We start from the raw sequence: 25,410 nt of genomic DNA on the forward strand, positions 1-25,410 counted from the left end.
AAAAGGAGAAAATACAAGTTGCAGAAATTTTTCTTTATTAAAAACATTTAAATACAAAATTAAAAAGTATTAAAGATATTTTATATTAAATATGATATGTAATATATATATATATATATATATATATATATATATATATATATATATATATATATATATATATATTCTTAAAATAATGAATAAGATGTGGCTTGAAGAATTCTCATGTAACATTTCGTATTTTATCCAATGAGGAATCTTCTACATAGTTATCGAACTTATCTTCTGGAGAAAATTACATAAAATTCCATATTACCATTCTATATTTTATATTTATTTTCATTTAATTTCCCCCAAAGAAAATAAACAATCCACTTCAAAATTCCAACTGAAAAATGTCTTTAGCATTCCTCTAGGTTATTTTGTTCATGTAAAAAAAAAAAATCGTTCTATAGAGTTTTAAGTCAAAAAATAAGATGCATGTATATTGAGAATTAAATTTTTATCATTAAGGTTGAGTGGCTTAAATGTAAAGTGAAATTATATTTTACTAGATGAAACTTATTTGAATAGATGCATTTGAAGTTATTTTTTGTTTCAATTTTCAAAAGAACTTATTTATTATAGTTAATGATAATCTTTATTATAAATAGATAAAAGAATTAAAGGAGAAGAGACACATGAAGAGAAAGTGTACGAGAAGAAAAATTGTGAAACAAAGTCGCATTGTTGAGAGAAAAATATCTTTGTGTAAATGTTATTATTTCTTGTAAAAGTACTCGAGTTTGTAGAATGATACATTTGGACTATGTTACAATCTTTAATCATTTTTGTGATAAGAAAATACTTTTGAGATGGAGGTACTGAATCACGTTTAAATTCTTATATTTTTTTTTATGATTTATAATCTTTATTGTGTTTTCACGATCGTGTGTGTAAATAATTTTATTTGAAGTGGTGTTGATTACCCGACACATGTAAAATATCTTAAGAATCAAAATACAGTTTTTTTGACGTTTAGAGATTAAGTCACACTGCCTCTGATAATTTACGATTTCTCCATGATTTTGTTGCTTCAATAATAAAGATCATTTAGACAAATATTCTATGGCACATGTGATTGGTTACTGATGTTCCTCGTCGCGTGGATCACAAGAATTGATGTTGATGATAAGAAGTTGCGCATTTGGGTTCCACACGTGTTCGATCACTGACAAAGGAAGATACGTTTGATATCTTCGTTCTATTCACATACTTCAACTGTTCGTAATGGAGCTGAGCAGTTTTAACCCTCTTACGAGAAAAAAAAAAAATACTTGGCTTGGATGAAGAGGGTCATCATGAGAAGCTGACCATTACATACTATCAAACAAGCAAAGACAAGTGCAACAACAACAAAACAAATCCTGAAAACATCAAAACAGCAGAAGTAAATTAATGTATCTCAGCTCAAGAAACATGATATGAATGCATTATTCATAGCATGAGTCCCATAGACATTATTATTATTATTATTATTCAAAAATGCTTAACTCACTCAAGCAAATAAATAAATCAAATACGTGGAAAGCGCACAGCAATACGCTGTTGGATAGGGCTCCTGCAAGAAGGGCAATCTTGCATACCCTGCTTCTCATGGAGCTCATTACATGTTTTGCAAACAACCTGATGAGCACATGGCATGAACAGAACAGACATCTCCTCTGAAAGGCACATCACACATTCTTGTTCCCGTTTCACACCACCTGTCGCTGAGTGGTCAATGACTAGCTCTGAGATGAAAGAAGCCCGGGGTTCCTTCTGAGCAGTGCCATTTTTCATGTCCAAGCATTTGCTGGCATAGCATCCATCAATGCCCATCCTCAGTGCAGCAATTTTTGAAGAGTCAGTCTTCAGTCTTAGTTGGGAAATTTCCTTTTCAAGTTTATGGATGTCATCTCTGTACATTTGCCGATTCCTCTCTGCTTTTAATTTGATCGCATCCTCCTTGGATTTTCCTGATTCCTCAATTTGTTCTCTTTCCTTTTTTATAGAACTGGCCTGCAGGATAAACTCTTCCTTTGCCTTTGCTTCCTGCTGCCATCTACCCTGTGATATTTTCCCTTAACAATGAGAACAGAACAAGTAACATATCTCATTTAGCACCTATATTAGATACAAGAATGGTTGCATTTGTGGAATCTCACAAGTTTATTAGGTTCACGTGTATCATGGATTAAAAGTTTATTAAATTTCTTGTTAGTGGATACAAGATTGCCAAATACCACAACTGTTTTATCATGTTTCTGTTCAGTACAACTATATTCATATGTTAATTCTTATGATGCCAAAAGTTTAAGGAGAGTTGCAAGTTGCAACTAAAAGACGAATAGAAGCTTCAAAGAAAAACAAAATAATAAAAGTGTAGGGAACAAAGCAAAGTTTGAGTCATCACAAAGTCTGTGCAACTGTTTATAAAATAGATCATCAAATGAACATTAATGCCTTGGGGGTTAGTTCTCGACTTTTAAAAAGGCGATAAGCTGATATTATTATTACCTTGGTCATAGGTATTTGCTAACACTCTGGCAAGGGGGAAATTGGTTTGAGGCCCATATCATTTAACATACAGGCACGGTCCATTGGTTCTACATCAGAATCAATTGATCATATCATAGTCAAGCGATGCATAGAAATGGACAATAAATACTGGTGTCAAGAGCATACCAATCCACTTATTTTTATTCTGAGAATAAAATGGGAGTGAAAACCAATAAATGCCCCAGTCAAAAGAGTTGATCAGACAGTTTAGCCCAGAAAAACTTTAAAGTGAAATCATTAAAAGGAATTTAGACCTAAGCAGTCTCTCTAAAGAATTGAGTTTTGACACAAAACAATGACATTGATCCATGCAAGGGACCCATCTAGTGAAAGCAGGTTTTATTTGTAGTTGTTATTGTAGCAATAAAATGAGAGTGGAAGAGCTAAGAAACTTTACATAACTAACTACTCACTCATCATAACTTCCTATTTGATAAGATCATAAGAATACACCATGAGACCAAACGGCTTTACAAAAAAAACACCATGAGACCAAACTACTACCTGTGCCATATTACATCGGTATAGATATCAAGTGGGTGCTTACAAGATATAAAGAAACATGAGAAAGAAGTTGGAATAAGCTTAAAATAGCATACCTCAACTTGCTCCTGCTGCATTCTAGCTTGTTCTAATTCCTGCAGCAGCTGTGCCAATTTCCGTTTTTCAATCGTTAGCTCTTCCTGAAACAAGGATTTCTGCTTTTCCCATGACTGAAACTTCATTTGTGTCTTCTTTTCTCTCCTTGAGACCTCTTGACAGCTTGCAGCAGTTTCTGTGGCACGTATCTTAGCAGCCTCCACCTCTTTCCTCAGTGCAGCCTTCTCCACCTCGAGCTTCCGGACAGTGGCATTAGCTCGCTCTACCTGCCCACTAACTTTACACAGGGCATTTTCCATCTCAGAAAGCTTCTTCAAGGTATTTTCCTCTAGAGATTGCTTCTCTTTTTTTAGACGTTCAACTTCCTCTTTCTCTTGCCTTAGTGTCTGAAGCTCAGCCTTTTCCTTACTCAGACGACGAGCAGCTTGCATGACCTTCTGATTAGCCCACTCTGTCCATTCTTGAAGCTGGTTTTGCAGCTCCCGAACCCTTGGAAGCAGTTTTAAAATCATCTCATCCTTTCCATCGTGGGGTATCCACTGCCTTGGGGACTTATTATTATTATTATTATTATACAGTATTCCCATATAACTACTATTAGGTGCCTCATTATTGCTGCAGACAGATTCCGTAGAAGGCTTGATTTTTGAAGACAATGAGAGAGAAAGATCTGTATTGGTAGCTGATAATGAAGCTGGACAACTGAATACGGGTATAGTATTTGCTGCATTTATTGCAAATGAAGTATTGGTTGATCTACAAACAGAATCAGAAGAATTCACCAGGCTAAATGCAGTGGATGTAGAAGTCCCAGCATTACATGAAAAGTTAACACTAATACTGTCTTGCGTAGTATCAATGCCCACTGCCTTACTTATCTGTAAGGATGCACTCTTTAAGTTTATGGTAGAAGATTCTGACACAGATTTAAGTTTTTTATCCAAGACCAAACCACTCAAGCCATTCACTTTTCCTCGTCTTGAAGACCCTTTTAATCCATAAGTACGATAACTTTTTTCTTTGTGAAATGACTTGTGTTGAAGAATGTAGTCTCTCTTGGTGCTACCAGAATGGACCTTTCTAACTGTTCCACGCTTTTCTTTCATCAGGCCAGATTGAGATGTTCCTGCAGCGCTGAATGCTTTATTAATGCACTCAGATCCACAACTGGCACCCTCCTTCTCTGAGGCTCCACCAATAATTTGAGGATTCAAGTTGTTCACACCAGGAATTCTTGTCACAAAGGGTTTCTTTGATTGAGAATTATGAGAACATGTAGGAATTGATTTACTAGGACTTATAAGACTCGGTTCAGGACATTTGGTTTCTGCTTTTGATAGTGATTCAGCTTGGTTAGATGGACCACCAGTAGAATTATCATTACCTAAACTACTTAAAGGGTTACAATCCATTGCACAAGCATGTGACACATTCATGTCACAAATTAACAAACACCACATTGCATCCCCAACACTGAAGAATGGCCTAACCTCTCGAAGAACACAAACCAATTCAGCCAAGTTATACTTCTCAAGCTGCACTAGATCTTCAAAATAGTGCTCTCGTGATGTATCAATCTCTTGACCATTTCTAAGAAATGCTAAAGAATTATCAACAATATTAGACAAAGTATCTTTACATCCATAACAGATGCCAGGTCTTAAAATGGCCTTAGTAGCAACGTCTTCAGTGTAGCCGCATGCTACAATTTTTTTAATTGCACTCTTGAGAATGGTGTCCAAATTAGTCAGGACAAGTTCTTCCAGCTGGGCTTCTGTGAGATCGCTCCAATCTGCATCATTAATTTCATCTGTCTCAGGTTCGTCCTTAGATTGACTAGGCCCGACCTCAGATGTTCCAGGATTATACAATCCAAGGCCAAGTTTCAATCCATCAGAATAATCTTGGCTAACACCACACAGGTCACAAGCAGCAGCTTGTCCATGACCTGGGGTTATTTCAAACCTCTCAGCAGAGAATTCATAACTGAAGCACTTGAGTTGAGGTGCAGGAATGAACTTATTTGGCTCCCCTAGAGGTGGATCAACTCTGAATTTTCTTTTGTTCCTACTTCCTTTTTCTTGACAAGAAACTGAAGGAGACATTTGACTGCTACAACTGGCAACCAATGAAATCATTTTAGCTGCAATCCAAAACAATAAGAAAAATAGAGCAAGAACACACTTGTTAAGTTTTATCTAGCATCTATTCACAAACATCCACGATTTACTTATTCCAAAATCAAGTTCCATGAATTTGAAAAGAAAAATATGTAAATCAGAATAACATTGATGAGGAAAATTCAGAAAAGAGAGCAAACATTGTTCTCCTAAATGAATGCAATTTGCAATAACTAACACTGGATTATATGGCATTGCAGATTGGCATGCATTTAAGCACTGAAATATGAATTTCAGTATTGCCACAAAAAATATTAAACTTCCTGAATGGTTCAAATAAAGAAGGAAAAGCAATGAATAAATTAATCAACTACCCGAAAACATATATGCAGTAATCTCAGCGAAAGGAGCAAATCCGGATAAAAATATATATATATATATATATATATATATATATATATATATATATATATATATATATATATATATATATATATATATATGAAATTGAAAACACCCAAATGAATTACAATACATATCAATACTCAAAACACATCCACGGATCACAAAAGTGATGAAAACAAAACGTTTTCAAATATTATAATAGCAACTGATGCGCAGAAGATCCCAGATACGAGACTTGTAATCAGTATTAGATGATCGATACGTACCCGATTGGAGCAATTTTTCCAATAATCAAAGGTGCGATCGATCTTAGAAAATTGGAGAATCAGAAAGAAAATTCACACTTCTTTTGTCATTGTTTTTTTTTTCTCCTTTATTTATTTTTTGTTTATTTTTGTGCAGATGCTGAGGTCGGAGAGCTTGGATGGAGGCTTTAAGCATGGAACGCCTCTTCCTCACGAAAAAAAATAATAATAAATGGTAATTTTGGGCTGAACGTATTTCTAAATTCTATTCTCATGTACCCATCAGCCAGATCTTACCTTTGTGCACTCCTAATGTACTAGTATCCTTAAAAAAAAAATGTTGTATAAATTGTTATGAGATTCAAAGGTAAATAAATTGCCAACAAAGGTTGTCTAGTTAACTTATATCTCACAAAAACATGAATTTAATTCCCAATGTGAATATAAGAATTTTATTGACGAGTAATTTGTAAAAATACCTTTGTAACAAAATAAAGGGTAAATAAAATCTTGTTGAAAGTTAAACCAAAGATTGAGACGAATATTAAGGCGATGAAAATAAAATCTAAAGTCTAAAAGTACTCTAAGAAGATAATGTTTCTTCATCAACTCAATCTAATGTAAATTACAGAAAATAAATCAAATAACGTGAAACCAAAGAAAGAAAAAACTGATGTTTTTAAATTAAATCTAATTTTGAAAACTAACCCAATTTAATGTCCAAATATATTTTTCTTTTAATTTTTAAACTAATATATCACCCATACCTATGTAAATAAATTTTCATAAATGAGTCTACCTATTTGAATCTTAACCCTATTTCGATTTTCCACCTTAGTATTTTTAATATTGTTTGTGAGTTTATTAAGTCTAAGTTTGAAAGTTTTTTGTCTCTTGTTCTCTTTTATTATATAACTTTATGTTTTATATTTTTTTTACAGAACTTTTGAAATTACTTTACCTATTTTTTTGTCTCTTGTTTTATATAGAAGATAAGTTTTAATAAAAATGAATAAGAGATAAAATATGATACGAGGGTCTTTAATAAAGCCACAAAATAAATTATAACAAAAATTAATTTGTAACTTAAAAAAAACTAATTATAAAAATACTTTTGAAAGAAAAAAATATGGTGTATTATAAAGTTAATTTATTAATATCTAGAATAAAATAAATTCGTTTTGCTTTGATGAATTGAAATTGAATTTAAAATCAAAATTCTTAGATGGTAAAAAAAAATTATTACATTAAATCAAACGGCCTTTCTCTCAAATAATCCAATGCAATGCACTGTTGAGTGTTGATAGTTCCATAATGAATGAAACAGAGTCCTGTGATCAGTATGTGAAAATTTGCTTCCAAGTTATTTCATTTTTCCCCATATTTAACGAAGTCCTAACTGATGAAACTACAAGTCTTACCGGCTGTTGTCTAAACCCGTGATTCAGTCCTGATCAGTATGTGAAAATTTGCTTCCAAGTTATTTCATTTTTCCCCATATTTAACGAAGTCCTAACTGATGAAACTACAAGTCTTACCGGCTGTTGTCTAAACCCGTGATTCAGTCCTGAATTTAAAGTAAGGACGCGTAATTTCTCTCTTTTTTGTCAATATGAAATTAATCTTGAAATTCTATCAATCGACAATCCAGACAAAGGTTTGATCCACATCTACATGATAATGAGGACAATGAATTTAAATGCTGAGTAGCATCTGTCTGCCTCCCAAGTTTACCATCGACCATCCTATGAGTTTCTTCAACGATCCATTGCAAATGATAGTCACAGTCACAGCTCCTTGTATACCACCTTCCTTTTATTTCAAGCTCGTTATTGATTCCCCTTCCAAAGATCAAATCTGTAGAGTGGAGGTGCAATTGCGTCACAGGAAGGTGAGCACAAGTGTTCTCCTCTGAGGGGTTTGGTTTCTGCATGAAATTTGAATTTTACCAAATACCAACTGTGATTTTTACATTCTGAAAATTCCTTTTGCTGCCAAGATAATGCAGAGCACCTTAAGCTGGCAAGTTGGCAGCCTAAAATGTAGTGACCAGTAAATGTACAACAGTAATGCACAATGCTCAGGAAGTTGGAACGTGGAAATGTACCACTTGGGAGAAACTGCAAAGAGACTTGATGAAGCTTCAGTAAAGCCTCTCTTCAATCACTATAAAGCAAAAGGGGGGGAGAGAAGAAGTAATTATATAGGTCATGATCAAATGATTATATGAAATAAATCAACAATGTTCTTGAGATTGATATCATACTCATTCAATTGGTCTTGGACATGCTGGAGAGTGAACCTCTATCGCTGCGCTCGTCACTGAAGCCACATGCTGACAGGAGTGCAAATCGGATAAACTGTTTCTGACAGAACGATAAACATTAGATCCAGGGGTAGCAGATATCTCATGAGTTCCTGTCCTGGAATTCATTACAGTACCCCCACCATTGATCTCATCGGATCCAACTCCAGATGTACCTGACTACAATATTGGACTACCAATTAGATAAACGAGTCATTCAATGAAGATAAATCTATCTATTGAACCATCAGTAGCAAAATTTAGATTTTACATCTTGTAAGAAGATCAATGCGTGATTTTACCAAAAAAAAAAAGGTTTTTCATGAAGTCTAATGGTGTCAATTAATCAAATTGAAAACTGGCCCCACCTTATGTATTGAGAGTTTGTTGTTATTATTTTTCATGGGATAAGATGATCATATAATATTACAAATTTAAAATCTTTAAACAAACTAGAATGAAAAGCAAATGAAACTAATGGAATATAAAGAATCCATACATTAGAGAGACCTTTGATCTGAACAATGATGATTGTTATATCATCTGTTCTGTTCTCAAGTTCCAACCATAGTTTATACGACTTCTCTGCAATAGCTGAACATGCATCACGAGGATCCATATAGCTTGCTGCCTACACCATAAAATAAATCACATACTTTTCAAAAAGGGCAATCTTACCAAAGTTACAATTTTACCTAAGGTATTGCAACAGGGGAGTAAACATTGAAATCTAGTCTTATGGTGCTGCAACAGATTAGGAATGATCAGAAGCAAGCAGCAAACCTTGAAGTTTCTCTACTGAACAACTAACTTACTATTACTAGGATTGTGTAAACACTTGGGATGCAAAAGAACTATTCCCAATTAGCATTTTTTTACCGTGAACCATATAAAGTTCGCATAATTATGGCAGTTAATATATATAGTAAGAAGAAATAACTAACTAAAACATGCGAAGTGAGCTTAAGCAATACACCACGCTCCCATATGATCAACAACTTGTGGGCTTATGGCCATGAATTTTTTTTATGTTTTCTATTTGAATTATATTTGCATAAACATGTGGAAAATGAAGCATTAAAATATAATATTATAATAATAGCACTTCATTAGATAAGCCACAAACATAACTTCCACAGAAAATAACATAAATTTTGTCCAGATTTTCAAGTCAGTCTTTAATTGCAACTTGTAAACCTTTAACAGATAGCATCATTATTTCCATTAACAGAAATGGATGATAGATTTTGTGATCATTACAACTGAAGTTAAATTAAATCATTCAATCAATTAGTTCAACCTGTAAAAACATTATCACAAATTAAAAGAGCAAGAAAAAAGAAACTCATTAGAAAGAAAACGGGTAGAAAGTCATACCATATCAACAACAGTTTGGCTTGTCAGGAATTCAAATATGCCATCACTTGCCACAACAAAGAAAAGATGATTAGGTGTAAGCTGAACCGTTTTCACCTCCGGAATAGCAATGACACCAATTGTCTCTGCCAAACTATCCCCTATACTCCTTGTAAATGCAGTTCCAGGATACATCCCATTAGGAACCCACAATCTTGGAGGATCGCCACCCCGACTCTCTTCATCACCCCAATGCTGGATATCTGGATCCTTTAGCCCTTCCACTTGATCAACACTCAACACCCTTGCCCCACAAAGTTTCACTCTCTCATATTCATCCCTCCGAAATGGCGTCTGATCAGAGGACAAGTCCTCGGCAACAATGTGATTCCCATCCCTAACAGCCAGCACCGCTCTTGAATCACCAACATTAGCAACATAAAGAGTGTCACCAATAACAAGCACCGTAATCGCGGTGGTGCCACTCATAGAATCATCAATCTCACTAGTACTACGCAATTCTTGATTTGTTGCCAAGAATGCAGAATTGTAAGCCTGAACAGGGTCCTCCAACAATGCAGGGTCATTTGACAACTTCTCAACCAGCCTATGCTTAACAAAATTCGAACACTGGCTACCAAATTGGCCATGCCCATCATAGACACCAAAGAAATGGACATTGGGGTTACCTTGGAGTTGTGTAGTGATGCAGAAACTATCTTGGTTTTCTTTATCAGGTGAATCAGGGTAGTACCCCCGCTGACTGAGGAAAGTGTACTCCAAAATGAAGTTGTGGGAAGGAACAGGAACATGCTTCAATGATCTCTGAGCGAGCACGTTCTTCCTGTGGCCATGAATGAAGCCAAGTTCTCGGTAATCCCTAGAACCATCATCTGATGAAGAACTGTCGCCACAGCAAGACTTGCCATGGACACAACCCATGTTTCAAAGAGAGGCTATGCTATCTTGGAAACAACAAAAACAACACCTGAAACAGAAAGAACACACTGAAGCAGATCAAAGAGTAATAATATTTAGGTAATAACTACAGTATTAGATGCTTCCGGAACTCCTCCACAATATGGGAAACAGATTTTGAGGATTGTTCACAAACCCTAGAGACATAGTCAGGATTTTGAACAGGGAATTGTCTTGTGCGATTGATGTGAACAAAAGGGGTTTTGTCCAATTGTGGAGAAAAGAGCTCGAAAGGGAGAGGAAAAGGAGAACCCTAGAGGAAGCCCACCAAGAAGGAAAAGACAAGGGGGGTATTATTTTGGCATTTTAGACGCAGAATGTGTGATGGGGTTATCGAAAAGGAGAAAAAGAATTGTGCTTTTCGTTGGGTGCAGAGAAGGGAGGAGTATCGGGAGAAAGCCTGATGCAAAAGGAAGAGTCCAAAGAGAAGTTTACAAAAGAGATTGATAGGGACAGAGGAGGAGGAAGAGGAAGAGGAATTGAATTGAGATTCTATTTCATGTATGGGTGCGTTTGCATCAGTGCCCCACCCTCAATTTCTCTCTGCACACAGAAAAGGAAAGTAACCCGCGTCTTCCAAGAAACTTTGCACAATCAATTTTTTAATTAATTATCAAACACCAGAAAGGGACAACGCTAATTTCCCTTTACATATCAATTAAATAATACCTGGCGGAAAAATTATATCAAGAGAAATAGGTTTAGGAAGAAAGAAAAAAACAATGAACGAGAGATATATAATTAATGACGTGATAAAAAAATAAAAAGAAAATAATAAAAAAGGTAAGAAAAGTAAAATGTATAAATCTCAATAATGTTAATTATACTAATAATAATATCATTTTTTTTGGCTCAGTTTAAGACGGAACAGGAATTTTCTAAAATTAAAAATGCAAATTTTTTGAATTGGATTAAAATTAAAAAACACAGTGTAATAATTTATACAGTAATCTAATAATAAATTATTATTTAATATAACTATATTTATTTTTATTGATTAAAATTAAACTCTTTGTGCATAAATAATTTGGGATTTAATATATATTTTTCATATATTGCATTAGCATCCTTCAATTTTCATAATATAATATACTTAAAAATATAAATATAAATAATATTTATTTATAATATGTCTTTTAAAAATTATATAAGCATATATAATCGCGATTTGATGGATATAATGGGTGTTTTGGAGGATTTTTACTTCTCCCATGAACTTGGACCAATCCAAAAAGGCTTTTGAGTGGGACCTTAACAAAAGAGGGAGTTGCTATGGATCTCATTCTCATTGTTGTCCATAGTCCATCCCTATCAAAGGTTGACATATTTTTTTTTATTTTCAAAATGTCTTTCCCACATGATCATGGTTATGTTGTAGGTCATGTAACATTGATTTGTACTCCTTTGACACAACAAAATCATATTTCTTTTTTATATTTTTTGTCACCCTAAATAATACAATAAAATTATGATTTTGATATTATTTTTTGACACCCACAAATAGCACAAAATCATGGTTTTGTTGCTATTTTTTGCCACCCCCTAAACAGGGCAACATAGTCATGGATTTTGTTGCATAATCATGATTCTGTTATAATGTTTTTTAAATTAAAAAAATTGATGTTTTTTACTAAACACTGTAATAATTGTTTGAACGCTACAATAATTGAATTAACATTGTTGTTTTTATATGTGTTGACTGAACACTACTTTTTTTCTAGTCTGCATATTGATCGTATTAAATATACGCGTATTCTAAACCATTTATTTTGTTGGTGCAATCTCAACCATTGTTATAGTTCACAAAAGAATAATAGATCTTCTAATATAATAACAATAAAGGTTTGATGCAACTCAACACTTGTTGATATTCACCATATTGCTTAAAATATGAAGAATGTATCTATTGTTGTGTATTGCGATGGTAACATTATTTCATCATCTCAAGGAGTATTGTTTGAATATTCTAGTGGTCTTAAAGTCGTTAGAATAAGTGAAGATATGTCACTTAATACTTTAAGGAAAATAATTATGGACATCATTGGAGGTAGCAAAATTTTACTTGACCTTTCTTACCGTCAATCTATTTATTACATACAAGTATGATGTAGGAAAAATATTTTTCATCTTTTGGAAATTTAGTAGCAAAGGTTCAGTTAAGTTGCATGTAACGTTTGGTCGATCACCAGATGAAATCCTTGCCCTGATGTGTAAACCAAGAAAACCAAGATCTTTTGATAAGATCATTGCTTTGATGCATGATAAATTAGTGAAGTCATACTTTTACTTTATAAAACTTGTACGGTGGTTTTTTTTGTAAGAAAAGTCTATATCAGTACTTCTTAATTGTTGATGTATGTTTTGTGATTCAAATGAAGACACCAATGTTGTTACATTATTGGACATGTGTTGTCAAAATAGTTGATGAACACAAAAAAGATAATTCAACCCCAACATAAACTTAAAAAAAATACAACATAAACAAAATTGTACATACTACATCAAAACATAAAAAGAAGATAACAACATGTCCAATACAATGATCAACCCCCTCTTCCACCCTTCTTTGCCTCCATCATTATCGGCCTTCTTCTTGGATCTCTGTGTGTCTCAGTTGCACCCAACTGTTAAACCCTCATACAAAATTTTCAAAGTTTGTTATACGAGTAGATAATGATTCATACCCTTTGGTACAACTCTAAGGTCTAGCAGGCTCTACCTAGCTCCTAACACCATCTAGAACCGATCCTCAATAACAACAATTACAATTAATAATTATTTTTCCAGTGACAATTTAGAAAAAAAATTCAATTTGCATTACTTGGCAAGAATAGGTATCCACCTGATACATAGTCTGCCAATGATTGCCTAAATTATTGCTATCATGGGATGCGGGATAAACATAGAAGACTGCGTGGTGCTCGTTCCTCCACTGGTGGAATGACATAAGGGTGTGAATACTTATAAAACCAAGGCAGATAGTTAGAGGTGCAAGCCCAAGGATCCCCAGGTGGCACTACATCGTCTGGGGGAATGATATGTTGTTGCCACTTCACCCACGCCTAATCACAAAGCTGATATGTATGACATGGAGGTGATTGACGTGGAATTGTCTGTACATAACCAAACTGCCTCAATACCCTTTTTTGAGAGATAAGGCCTCACGTTAGTTTTGCATCTAATGAAGCTAAAGTAAAGTGTTTGCTTTGTGAAGGGCCTTACATGCTTGTGCTCCTCATATGGTCACTAGATGACAACATTCATCTTTAGCTCATCCAAATTTCTCCTTGACCGGTAAGGCACACCCGATACCTCTCAATGAATTCCATCTAGTGGCTAAAGGGTCTCATCACTGTAATCCCCCGGCTCTGAGTAACTAACACTAGAAAGATGCTCAAACACTCATGCATGTAAAAATCAAATTTCGTTTAAGTACAATAATAAAAAATATTAATAAAAATAATTACAATACCAAAATAACTTTGTTACCATGAGTAACGCCATATAATCTCCACATTGCTTGCTATCATACAAGCTCACATAGGAGAAATGATCATGGAGGTACGCCAATGCAACTACTCCCATGCGTACTCGTGGCAAGCAATCAGGTTGTTGAGGTACTAGAGGTAGATGACATGAACGTGAGTCAAGCTCTTGGTAAATATCGTACTACCGATCAAGTGCAAGAGATAAGTCGCGGTAGCCCAAATATAGGAGCTTAATTCAACATATCTCTTATATAGATATGCTAGTCATGTCAACCTTACCTTGACACTTGCGTTTGTTGCTGCCTTAGCCTTTATCTCTGTTAGAATGCTGAGATGAGTCATCAACAAGACCGTCACCGTGTCTCTGTTAAAGGTCGAGGAGACATAATCAATGATTCTGTATGTCATAGGCAAGTGTAACAAACGAGACACATCATCCAAAGTGATGATCATCTTTCCGACAAGCAGGAGGCATGGAAGGAAGATGGTTCTCTGTTTGTGTGATGAATGAGGTGTTTCTTTTTATCCATATGGCACATATTTGTTTGATGAGCCAGAGACTCTTGAATTTTCTTTCTTGACCGTTCTTGAATTTGGCCCACTCTGTTTGTAGAAGAAAAAACATGGGGGAAAGCCTAGGTTGTTGAAATTCTTTTTCATCCTAGTATTCTATAAAATATTGTGTTTGAGATGTGTGTGTTGGTATTTATCAGCATAATGCATATTGTATATTTGCATGATGCATTTATCTGCATAATGCATATTGTGAACTACATAAGTTTTTATTTGTTGAACACATACATTGTGCGCTCCATAAGGCATCCTGAGAGTCACGTTTATGTTTCCACACAAACGACATTTGAGGAGCTTTCGAGGTGAGAACCGAATTCGGAAAAAAAAGAACATGACTGAAGGAACTAAATTGATATATTTTAAATTGTAAAGACTAAAATGAAAAATATTTACAATTACATAAAACAAAAACATATTTAAACACTATTTTATTTAAGTATCTGGCTTTTTAACCGATGATTTAAGGACCTCATAAGCTGTTGTTTGTAGATATATTCACCCCTAATTTGTCTCCAAAGCAAAGGCCAATTGATTTATAGCATACTTGGATACCATTAAAATTATGTGTTGCTTTACATTTACCGTAAAATCAAAATTGATTTTTATTCACCTAACCATCATCCCAAGCATTCTGTTAGTTTAATAATGTTATATTACAGAATGTGTAATATTTAAATTATATACCGTTAATTCATTGAATTGTATTTGTGCCTTTCAGGCTTTCATTGAGTAACTTCAAACTTGTATTATAACAAACAGGTATACTTATGAAACTTTTTCGTAGGATCTCCTAGTTTATAAAAGGGGAACCATGAATTCGGAGCATATTATTGTGGTTTCTGTACTTGTCTCCTACTTTTATTGTCTATTTGCCTTCTATATGGCATGCAATTGTGGCCACATGCACTTGAAGTTTCATAACGCTCAGGAAGTGCCACCACCATCGCACCAGCCTTTGTTACTTGCTAGACCTTAAATCTACATAATACATAAGTAGCTCTGTTAACTTAGAATAATATAATATATGTCTTTATTGTAATGAGAAATGTTTTCTAAGAATACAGACACCGGCTTCTATAATATTATTTGTTTGAGATTTATTGAAACTTGCTTATCTTATACGGAAGGTAGTCAGACAAATTTTCCAAAATTAGTTATTGACAAAGTTGAAGAATCCTCCGTAATTAAAAAAAAATAATGACAAAAGCCATAAAAAAAAAAGTGATACCATAGGAGAACGCAACTTTATTACGTATAATTCTGGTAATGCCTCATGCACCTACGCTCTTTTTGATTGCTGAGCTCCAGGAACATATATAGTGTAGCAGAGCACATAGAAATGATAAATATACACAACTAGTTTAAAAAAATTGTAGCAAAAAAGTGTGATTTTGTTCTTTAATACTCTATAAACAAAGCATAAAAGACAAGAGAGGAAAATGGAAAAAGGGAGGGGAGGAAACAAAAGAAAGAAAGTTGAATATAAACCTCAAACAAGAGCACTTTTACACCCACTACACATCTCCAAAAATCTTAGGCGTGACAAGCCTAAGTGGGGTGCATTATGATGATCCTCCCAGTATCCCAACCTTCCCCACTCTCCCCCTTAGCTTAGCTTACCTTCCTTTTTGATAATATTCCAAAGATGAATTAATCCCTCCTCCATCTCCATCCTCTTCTACTTACCACCCACATTCATCATCCTTCACAACCAATCACATTCTGCCACGTCACCACCCCCCCTACAATTTTCAACTAACTCTAACTTCCTACCTATTATATCTTTTATCCACCCGCCGCCGCTCTGCTTTATTTTATTTCTCCGGCTTTAAACATTTTTCCGGCGAGGAGTGAACGTTTGAAACACGACTGTACCCGCGTTGGGGAACTTGTCCATTGCGCAACTCCTACATTTCAAGCCGAGAGGCTCCACCGCGCCCGCCATCTGCGTCCACATGATGTCGTTGCTGAAGCCATTGCACGTGGTCGATATTGACATAGTCCCAGGACGGAAAATCTGAACCACCTTCCTCAACACGTGTCCTATGTTGCCGTTGACGGATCCCACGCACTCGAAGCTCGCGTAGCTGAAACCGTCCTCCGGAGTCACGTGGATGGTGGAGTACCAGTCCCCGTCCATGCCATTCATCGAATACCCACACGGGTCGAACGCGAAGTCGCAGATAAGTGCCTCCGGGTTGATTTCGTTGATTCCGGTGAGCTCCGTCATCTCCTTCCCTGCAGAGTCGCCGGTTTTTTCGTCTTCCGGTCGCCGGAAAAACTTGCGTGCCAGGATGGGGTCCAGCTCGGTCATGCAGATCTCCATGGTGAATAACTCATGATCATAAGGCGTGGGAGTGTGTGTGTGTGTGTTATTATCATTGGCAGTGAAAACGTGCCATGAGTGAGAGGAGGATTTGGAGGGCATGATGGAGGCTTTTTGGAAGCAGAGGCTTGAAGGGATGGTGTCTTGCAAGTAGGTGACTTCGTCCTTGAAGCTAGTGTGGGGGAAAGGTTGTGCTTTGGGGAAGATGAAGCTTCCTCTGGTGTAGCGGCAAGAGGAGAGGGTTAGGCCTAAGTGGTGAGCGTAGTGGATCAAGGGAAGAATGGATTTCAGAAGCTGGGTTGTGCCACAAGTTTTGATGATGATCTTTGTTGGGTAAACAAAGAGGCTTGATTCTGATAACACGTAGGCATCAAAGTATGAGTTGCCAACTGCGGAAACCACAGTGCATTGGACTGCTTCAAGGACTTGTTCTAGTGACTCAAACTCAAGCTTCCTTATACCAAGTGGGAACATGGCTGGATCATCGCCAAAGAAATGAAGCTCCAATCTTTTCTCAAACCCTTCAAAACCTGAGACAGCCATTTGGGATTTTGGATGTGTGTTAGGAGGAAGGGGATGTAACAGAGGAAAGAAAAGATAGTAGCAGCTAAGGAAAGGGAAGTTTGAGAGTGGAAGGTTGAGGTTGAGGTGAGAGAAAGGATTGGGGGGTCAATGGGATTTATAGGTGTGTGCGAATCAGAATGAGAGTGTGTAGGATGTAGTAGTGACTAGTGAGGGTATTTGGAAGAAAGCATGCGGCTGATGGAACCAAGAATCATGATTGTAGGCATAATGAAGTGAATAGGATGATGATGTGCTACAATTTGTTGTTAAGTTTTTTTAGTGCAATCTTCTCTTCCTTCCGGGAAAGCAACAGGCAACGGAATTTAAGCCCACGCTTACCATTTTTTTGCTCCTTTGTCACTTACTACTATTCTATCTCTCTATTCTCCACTAACAGCTCTCACTGTTCTAGATTTCTAGTTCTCCCTCTAGCTAGTTACCAATAGTACATAGCAACAGTGCCTTTTCTGTCTTTTCTTTCTCCCAAATAGATTTAGGATTCAATTAAAATAATTTAAAGATGCTCAATCATCACTTCAAACAGTTCTTCAACTTACTTGCTCATGATATATTAGTCTAAATTATTACCAATTAACTGGCTTTTTAGTGGTTTAAGAAAAAGTTAATTTTTTAAAGGTTGTTTTTTTATACATTTTGGGCTTTCTGGTGTGTAAAGTTAGTTCTCTTTCCTGTTATTAAGAATTTTATCTAGGGGGAAATTTAATTAAATTTGAAGGTTAAGGGGGCCCTGTATTGGCTATAATAATTTTACGGCACAGGAAGTTTTCTTGTTTTGGTGTTGCATAAAAAATTTAAAATGTAGGTCGGCTAGGTTTTTTTGTGCGAGTTAGTAAGTGTTCTAGATCATGGTCATTCAAAGGAATTTGGATTCATGAGTCAAAATTCAGCATTCAAACATACTATTTGAATGATAGTTCCAATAAAATTGAAACATAATCATAAACATTTGTAGATGATGTATTGTAGTTCTGCAGGACAATTATTATTGGCTCTGTAGAGGTAATAGATCATTCTAATTAGAACTACATTACTAGCAGAAGAGGTTAAAAACACAGCATAACTCTGTTAAATTGAAACCAAAAAGTGAAATTGGAATTAAAAGTACCAATCACTTGGGGACTTTGTTTGATATGAGCACACCCTAGCTAGTACCGATAAATATAATGGTTACTGCATAATGGAAAGGTGAAAACATCTCAGATGATGGAGACAACATTGTCTATTCCTAGGAGAGCAGGCGTTAATTAACAAAAAACTTGACGTGCCCAAAATGTCATCCACATTTGGGGTTAGAATTATAATTATTATTATTATCATGCAAAAGATAAAAAAAAGAAAAAAGAAAGGAAAGAAGAAAAAAAGGAGAAAAAAACAAAAGGAATCAGGCGTGACATGCAAATAATGAGAATATCCTTGAATGAGGGAGGCCCGTACGTGAAATGAAAAGGCACTCACATCATTTTTATTCTTCATGCAATTTCATGTAGCTAAGTGGCATTATCATTATTTTATCTATTTTATCAACTTGTTTTCTGTATTTATCAAGCATGCATGCAACCATATCAGCATCGAAATTAAAAAAAAAAAAAAGGATTCTCTGTATCCTCCAAGTGATCGATTTCAAAAAGCGTGAGATATAAAAAACAATTGCTGTTCTTTAACTTTTTTAATATTCTGGTAATTTATGTTACTATATCATGGGATACATCTGATTCTAGCAGTTTTTTTTTTAATTCTTATTGTTTTCTGTTAGACACAGCTTACAAATGCTGTTCAGTTTGTAATTTTTTTTTTCTTTTTCTGACCAACCCCAATTCAATTATAATAACTCTCTTCCAATTTGGGCGGACATTAAGTTGATTTGGATCATAATGTTTAACTAGTTTGATTAGGGAGGAACAGTAATTGCGAAGTAAAAGGGAGTAATTAGTACTTTATGATCTTTTAGAGGAAGTTTTGCTAGCCGCTCTCAGCCTATACCTAAAACTATCTTCCTCATCATGCAAGTGGTCTCCTTAACTTCCAATTTAAGAGTATTGTCAAGATTATAGTTTCAATTATTCAGCATAATCACTACCGCAGAAGCAAAGCTCTCCTCAATTAGTATAAAGATAAGTAGCAAGAGTTAATTATTTTAAAAAGAAAAGAAAATATACAAAAAACTTGTACACTAGAACCAAATGGTAGGAGAGGAATGAATAAACAAAAGTTGGCAGTAAAAAGGAGTAGAGAAAGGTTGGGGGAAGGCAAGGCAATGATGAAAATTTGTGAGTTCAGAATCAAAATTCAGTTTTGAGAGGTAGAAATGATGCAGAATGTATGGCCTCATGAATAAAATTTATGGGTGTGGCTGGCAGCCTCCATTATGACCACAATCCACCTCTTGGTAATGCACGCGCACCACCAAACTCAAACACTATCTCCTAAGCCCACACACTTTCATACTCTCACTCTCACGCAATGTAGCCAACCCCAACATACCAACACACGCTTTACATTACAATTTTGCATATACAGTCACTCCCTCGCAACATCCCACACCACAAAAGAAAAGAAAAGAAAATGGTCAACCAAGTTGCCGAATCATATCTTACTTAAAAAGTCTCAGACAAACTCTCAACTGAACAACCCACCTTTTTACATTAAAAAAAAAAAAAAAGTTTCAAGCCGAATAATCCTGGACCTCAGAATTAATTGTTGGCGAGGAGAGGACTTTGGTAATTTAAAGAGACAGAGAAAAGGATATGTCAACAACAAAAAAGAGTTAAAAGTTAGGAGAGTTGAATACTCGAAACAAAACCTCCTTAATCCAAAAATTTGACCCCACTAAAAATAGTCACACCTTTCTGAATAAAACTCAACAAACTTGAATGCCACATCCTCCTCCACATCACCCCATTCTCTCACTTACCCCCATCCTACTACTACTCATTCCTTAGCCCAAATCATCATAATAATACAAAACAAACCCCAAACCCATGATTGGTTCCACTAATTGCCCCCCGACAAGCACCATGGATGGTCCCATAGGACTACACATCATCTAGTATGTGTCCAACTTCATGGAACACCGGGGTCCATCTTTGTTTCAAGTGTTAATTAGATTTGGGAGACAAGTGGTCCCCACCATGCCCTTAGCTACGAGACAGTGGCATTAGTTGGCAAGGTGCAAGCGGGCTTAAGCCGCCATACTTGCTAGCACGCGTAGATTTTGGCACACATGCGGCGAATTTGCTCACAAACACACACAAATGGGTTAGTATATACTAGCATATGTATATGGTTTGGGAATTAATTTTTGAGTGTGCAAAAGCACAACTAATGAGCATCACAGAAGTGCTACTGTATCATGCGCACAAATATTGGCAAAAATGCTTGCCAGGGTGCCCACCATGCTGCAACCCAAAATTCGGAAAGGGTTCCCTTATCATGTTTTTAATAAGTTAGTGCAGAGACTGAAGAAGCCATGAAAGTTGTATTCATGTTGATCTTCGTATCTAGGCACATTCTTCTCAAGCTTTCGAGGAGTCAAGATCATTGGATAGATAGAGCTTCATTAGTGTGGGTCTATCTGATAGGTCTTATTCCCTTCCATTGGCATTTCCCTGTTGTTGTATAAAAGAAAAGAAAAGATATTAAACATCATGTGTAGTGCAGGATAAAACAGGACTTTAATCCCGTGCACTTAGTGGTAAAACCTATCGGACAAAAATGAACAAATTAAATCTTCTATGCCCAAAACATTCGCGATAGACATTAGATATTGCTTCCTCTCTATTTTTTATTCTCTTCATTGTGTCCCAGGTGTCAGTTGTGGCTTGTGACAATTGTGATGAAAGTCGGCTTTTGATGATTGTATGAACATGCTTAAGGAAATTTTTGGGAAAATCAGCCATGCAAATATAAAATAAACAGGCCTCATCCGAAGCTGAGTTGGATTGGTTTCGTTTTTTTAAAAAATAATTTATTAAAGAAGTATGAAAAGGGACGTTTATTAAAAAAAAGAAAAAGAAAGAAGGGTAGCAGTAGTAAATAGTTGTAATCTAGAACTACAAAAGATGGCTCCCACAAGAATCATTTCTCATAGGTGTGCTTAAGATTTTTTTTGAAGCAAACAAGACATTTTCTGAACTTTTAAGTGGCCAATCTCATAGGAAGTCCCACGATAACAAAAACAAATAGAGAGAAAGACCATGGTCCCTTACCACAAGCCAAGGTGACCAAATTATTGTAGTTCTTTTGTAAGGAATAATAATGTGATACCTCGAGCCCTGCCAATGCCAGGGCTAAATCTATCTCGAAATACGGACATAACCATACAGATAGAAAGAGAGAGAGCACAATACACACCATATGATAAATCCCCCCCTCCCATACACGCCACATCATTCCTCTCGTGCTTTAACCAAACCAAACCTCTCTCATTTTGAATACAAATGCATGTCTTTGTCTATTTTTTTTCTTGCAAAATTCGAATCTCTCTTGATTGCTTCACCCCAAGCATCATTCTGCTGCGTGACCCTCACTGCCTTCCCTGTACCCTTCTCTCTGTTTCTTCCTTGTCCTGTTTGTCTGCGAGAGTTTACTTTCCCGTACAATACAAGTATGCTGTACAGAGGATTCACACCCAATCATGGCCTCTTTCACCTCACCGCACACTCAAATTCATGTGCCAGATATTTTTAGATTACCCAAGTTTTCTTCCATAAAAATACTTCTGCAATTTAAGGAAAATCTTATTCCACTTTTGATTACAGAAGCAATTACAATTAACAACATCCAATAAACAATAGTAGAATATGATTATTTATTTGAGGTGGCAGCAAGAGGATATAGTGGCTTTGTGAGGTAAAATGACGTCACAAGGGTGATTTTAGAAACTTTTTCCTAAAGGGTATCTTTGTAAACTTTTTCGGGAGGGAGTCTATTTTTTAAAGGATCCCGCCAGTACCAATAGCGGATTCCGCCAACATCAAAAGCGGATTCTTCATGCATGGGGTTCCGCCACTCCCATTGGCGAGATACCCCATGCCCACATGTTTTTTTATCCAAGCATCCATCAGCGCATCCATCATTATGCAGTTTTCGCCAGTCAAAGTGGTGGAATTGCTGATGCTGCTGATCCACGTGGATCCGCCAGTTGGTCTGGCGAGATTCGTGAAGGAAAAGAAAAAAAAAAGCTGGTTTCGCCATTGAAACTGGAGGTATTGGGACAGGCTACTCCAGTGTGCCATGATGGTAGTTATAACTAGTATAAAAATAAATTAATTTTATTTGTTATTAAAAAATTATAGATAGTATTAGATAAGTGCGTTTATAAAATAGTGTGTTTAAATTTTTATACATATATCTAGTATTTAAAAAATAGTTGTAGTTTAAATTTTGGTAATGTTATTTGTTATAAAATAAATGATAGATAGTATTAGGTATGTGCGTTAAAAAAAATTGTGTTTAAACTTTGGTAATTATTTTTAGTGTAAAAATAAATTAATGTAATTTGTTATAAAAAAAGTTATAGATAATATTAGGTTACGTCCGTTTAAAAAATACAATTCATTTTTAATTTTTTTTACTTATTTGTAGTGTAAAAAAAAGTAATGAGCAAAAACTACAAAGCATGCAACATGCATGAACCTCTGCTACACTGCGCTGAATCCCTGCTCCCTCTGGAACACGCCAGTCCTACTGGCGGTATCAATGAACAAAAACACTAGGCCCACTACTGGCGGAATCAATGCAACCTAGATGCATGTTGCATGGGTCATTGGCTGGATGGATGACATGTGTATCCCGCCAGTGCCAGCAGCGGAATCTTTTGGTTGGTAACCGCTTTTTCTAATGGTGGAATCAGTGCATGTATGTTCCGCCAGTACCAATGGCAGAACACCTTTAAAAAAAGAACCCCCTCCAGAATAAGTTTGCAAATAGATCCTCTAAGGAAAAAAGTTTCTAAAACCGTCTCCCTTACGTCATTTTGCCGCTTTGTGAGGGATTGACGTGGCACTTATATGGGATATGACATGTAAAACATAAAAATTTGAATTAAATACGGAATTTCGAGTGTCAAGTGTCAAGTTCAGAGGGTTTGTATTTAGTATTTCCAATTTTCAAGCAACTAATAAGTTGAATTAAAAATTTGAGAAATGAAAAATTAAAAATAAATTGACATAAAATTAAATTGATTATCTAAAACATGGCATGAGCAAGAAAAAAATACTTTTGGAGATGTGAAGGTTGATTTAGAATGCGAATAAGTTGGGGCGAAGCCTACCAAAACTACTCTAATGTTAATTATTTTTTTATTTAATATTATTTCAATTATCACTCATATTTACCCATTTACTCTAACTATGATCCTTCAAGTGAAACAATGTAATTTATCTAATATATCTCGTAATCCCTTAAGAGAATAAATAGTTAAATTGCATTATGAATAAACTAGATAAACAATATCATTTTATCTTTAGATATGAATTATTTAGATGTTTTTTCCCAATTCTTAAAAGAATAACATTTTTTAATGTCTAAACCCTTAAAAACATACCATGAATATGGGTGATCAAGCCACAATCAATAAAATTAAGCGCATAAAAGAGGTAATAATAATTAAAATAACATTAAATAGATAATAGGAAATAAATTACATCTCGAACTTTTGGATGTTAGGCTCCCAACAATGAGAATTTAGTCTCTCATTGTCACCAGAGACTTTACAATTACAAGGGATTGATGGGGAGAGAAAAACATAAAGAGGGATTGAGATAGAGGGAATGAATGGCTCCTAGAGGTTGGTTTCCCCTATTTGAGAAACTCTAATTTTGTGAGATTTCTCTATGTATTGGTATCTTTTTCCTTTGTCTTTTCCTCTTTTTATATGTGAAATTAGCTTAGAATTTACACAATCTCACATTAAGTGTGATTGTCGCGCTTAGTGTGCGACTCATACTAAGCGCGCCTTCACATGATATTTGGTTTATCCACGTGATTTTTGTAAGCTGAGGAGGATCTTTAGATTTTCAACTTCTTTTCCAATCTTTTACTATGTGTTTCTACATCAAATATAATACTAAAATAATATAAATTCACCAATTTAAACATCTACTAAACAAAAACTTAGATGATGTTAAAATTCAAATTATTCACACACAAAAAATAATAAAAAAGAAAAAATCTAACAATTTTTATATATATGACTAACCATAAAATATACCTATACACAGTAGTTATCAACATGACATCTCATGTTACCATGACAAACCACAAGGCCTTGCTTGCAGTTGCAGATGCGAGACTTTGTGGGTGGAGAGGCTTCGAACGTTGTCATGCCTTTATCTTTGTTTTGACCTTAGTGATTGGAGTTGTAACCGAGTAAGTACATAGAGAAGCAGAGGAAACATTTTTTGGACTTGCTATAGAGACAAGGAAGTGTGTGACCTCATGCTGAAAGGATAAAAAACCTGGACAGCCATTTCATGGTGTCTACGATTTTGGAATGGAGGTCATAGCTGTAACTATTTCAATTTTTCAAGTGGTTGTTGGAAGGAGTAGGACCTTGCCACTACCACTTCACAAGGTTGATCTTCATGCTTTTACTGTAGAGGAGAGAATTTTTATTGCAACTTTGTTGTTTAGTGGCTACATTGTGCTGTGTTAATATTCTTCTGATCATGGTGTGAACTTGCTGGAAGTTGATAAGGGATTCAGGGTATTTGATAAATCTATCTTATTTAATGCGAATCACAAAAATATGGAGAAAAAAAAAGTGTTTTTTTTTTCCTTCAAAATGACATATTTGATCTTTTTATTTATTTTTTGTTGAATTTAATCTTTTATTTTTTAAAAATTTCAATTTAATAATTTATCTTATATT

At 35.3% G+C, this 25,410-nt stretch overlaps 3 protein-coding genes across 10 annotated transcripts; all 3 read right to left on the reverse strand.

Moving 5' to 3' along the window:
• Nucleotides 1-1,346: 1,346 nt before the first annotated feature.
• LOC100775512 (putative E3 ubiquitin-protein ligase RF298) lies at nt 1,347-6,316 on the reverse strand. 4 transcript variants are annotated; one of them, XR_001389277.3, is made up of 4 exons: nt 5,951-6,316; nt 3,159-5,302; nt 2,518-2,606; nt 1,949-2,081 (listed from the first exon to the last, which is right to left on the reverse strand). XR_001389277.3 is itself a non-coding variant. In XM_014778242.3 (3 exons), exons 2-3 carry the CDS (start codon nt 5,295-5,297, stop codon nt 1,534-1,536), a joined length of 2,673 nt encoding a protein of 890 aa, XP_014633728.1. In that variant the 5' UTR covers nt 5,298-5,302; nt 5,951-6,302; the 3' UTR covers nt 1,347-1,533. The 4 variants fall into 4 exon arrangements, 2 of the variants coding, with proteins under 2 accessions (XP_014633728.1, XP_003528662.2); XR_001389278.3 differs by having other exon boundaries at nt 2,015-2,067; XM_014778242.3 differs by lacking the exon at nt 2,518-2,606 and having other exon boundaries at nt 1,347-2,067; nt 5,951-6,302.
• Nucleotides 6,317-7,155: 839 nt separating this feature from the next.
• LOC100797866 (probable protein phosphatase 2C 35) lies at nt 7,156-11,161 on the reverse strand. 5 transcript variants are annotated; one of them, XR_415313.4, is made up of 5 exons: nt 9,612-11,158; nt 8,734-8,865; nt 8,196-8,414; nt 8,037-8,095; nt 7,156-7,856 (listed from the first exon to the last, which is right to left on the reverse strand). XR_415313.4 is itself a non-coding variant. In XM_003529550.5 (5 exons), the coding sequence occupies exons 2-4, from the start codon at nt 10,530-10,532 to the stop codon at nt 8,196-8,198; spliced, it is 1,272 nt and encodes a 423-aa protein (XP_003529598.1). In that variant the 5' UTR covers nt 10,533-10,578; nt 10,705-11,157; the 3' UTR covers nt 7,197-8,095. The 5 variants fall into 5 exon arrangements, 2 of the variants coding, with proteins under 2 accessions (XP_003529598.1, XP_040873397.1); XM_003529550.5 differs by having other exon boundaries at nt 7,197-8,095; nt 9,612-10,578; nt 10,705-11,157; XM_041017463.1 differs by having other exon boundaries at nt 7,210-8,095; nt 8,196-8,410; nt 8,745-8,865; nt 9,612-10,578; nt 10,705-11,160.
• Nucleotides 11,162-15,568: 4,407 nt separating this feature from the next.
• LOC100776059 (S-adenosylmethionine decarboxylase proenzyme 4) lies at nt 15,569-17,886 on the reverse strand. The gene has a single exon (XM_003528615.5). It carries the CDS (start codon nt 17,496-17,498, stop codon nt 16,458-16,460), a length of 1,041 nt encoding a protein of 346 aa, XP_003528663.1. The 5' UTR covers nt 17,499-17,886; the 3' UTR covers nt 15,569-16,457.
• Nucleotides 17,887-25,410: the final 7,524 nt, after the last annotated feature.

This window comes from Glycine max, chromosome 7, assembly GCF_000004515.6.
Source record: "Glycine max cultivar Williams 82 chromosome 7, Glycine_max_v4.0, whole genome shotgun sequence".
In the NCBI taxonomy this organism is placed as follows: domain Eukaryota; kingdom Viridiplantae; phylum Streptophyta; class Magnoliopsida; order Fabales; family Fabaceae; genus Glycine; species Glycine max.

Bases quoted from the DNA above. Each gene is read 5' to 3' on its own strand.
- LOC100775512 (XM_014778242.3), bottom strand. From the start codon at position 5,297: ATGATTTCATTGGTTGCCAGTTGTAGCAGTCAAATGTCTCCTTCAGTT. The intron at 2,068-3,158 runs GTATGCTATTTT...AAAATATCACAG, and splicing joins TGCAGCAGGAGCAAGTTGAG to GGTAGATGGCAGCAGGAAGC.
- LOC100797866 (XM_003529550.5), bottom strand. From the start codon at position 10,532: ATGGGTTGTGTCCATGGCAAGTCTTGCTGTGGCGACAGTTCTTCATCA. The intron at 8,866-9,611 runs GTATGACTTTCT...TTTATGGTGTAG, and splicing joins GCCAAACTGTTGTTGATATG to GCAGCAAGCTATATGGATCC. The intron at 8,415-8,733 runs GTATGGATTCTT...CCAATATTGTAG, and splicing joins AGATCAAAGGTCTCTCTAAT to TCAGGTACATCTGGAGTTGG.
- LOC100776059 (XM_003528615.5), bottom strand. From the start codon at position 17,498: ATGGCTGTCTCAGGTTTTGAAGGGTTTGAGAAAAGATTGGAGCTTCAT.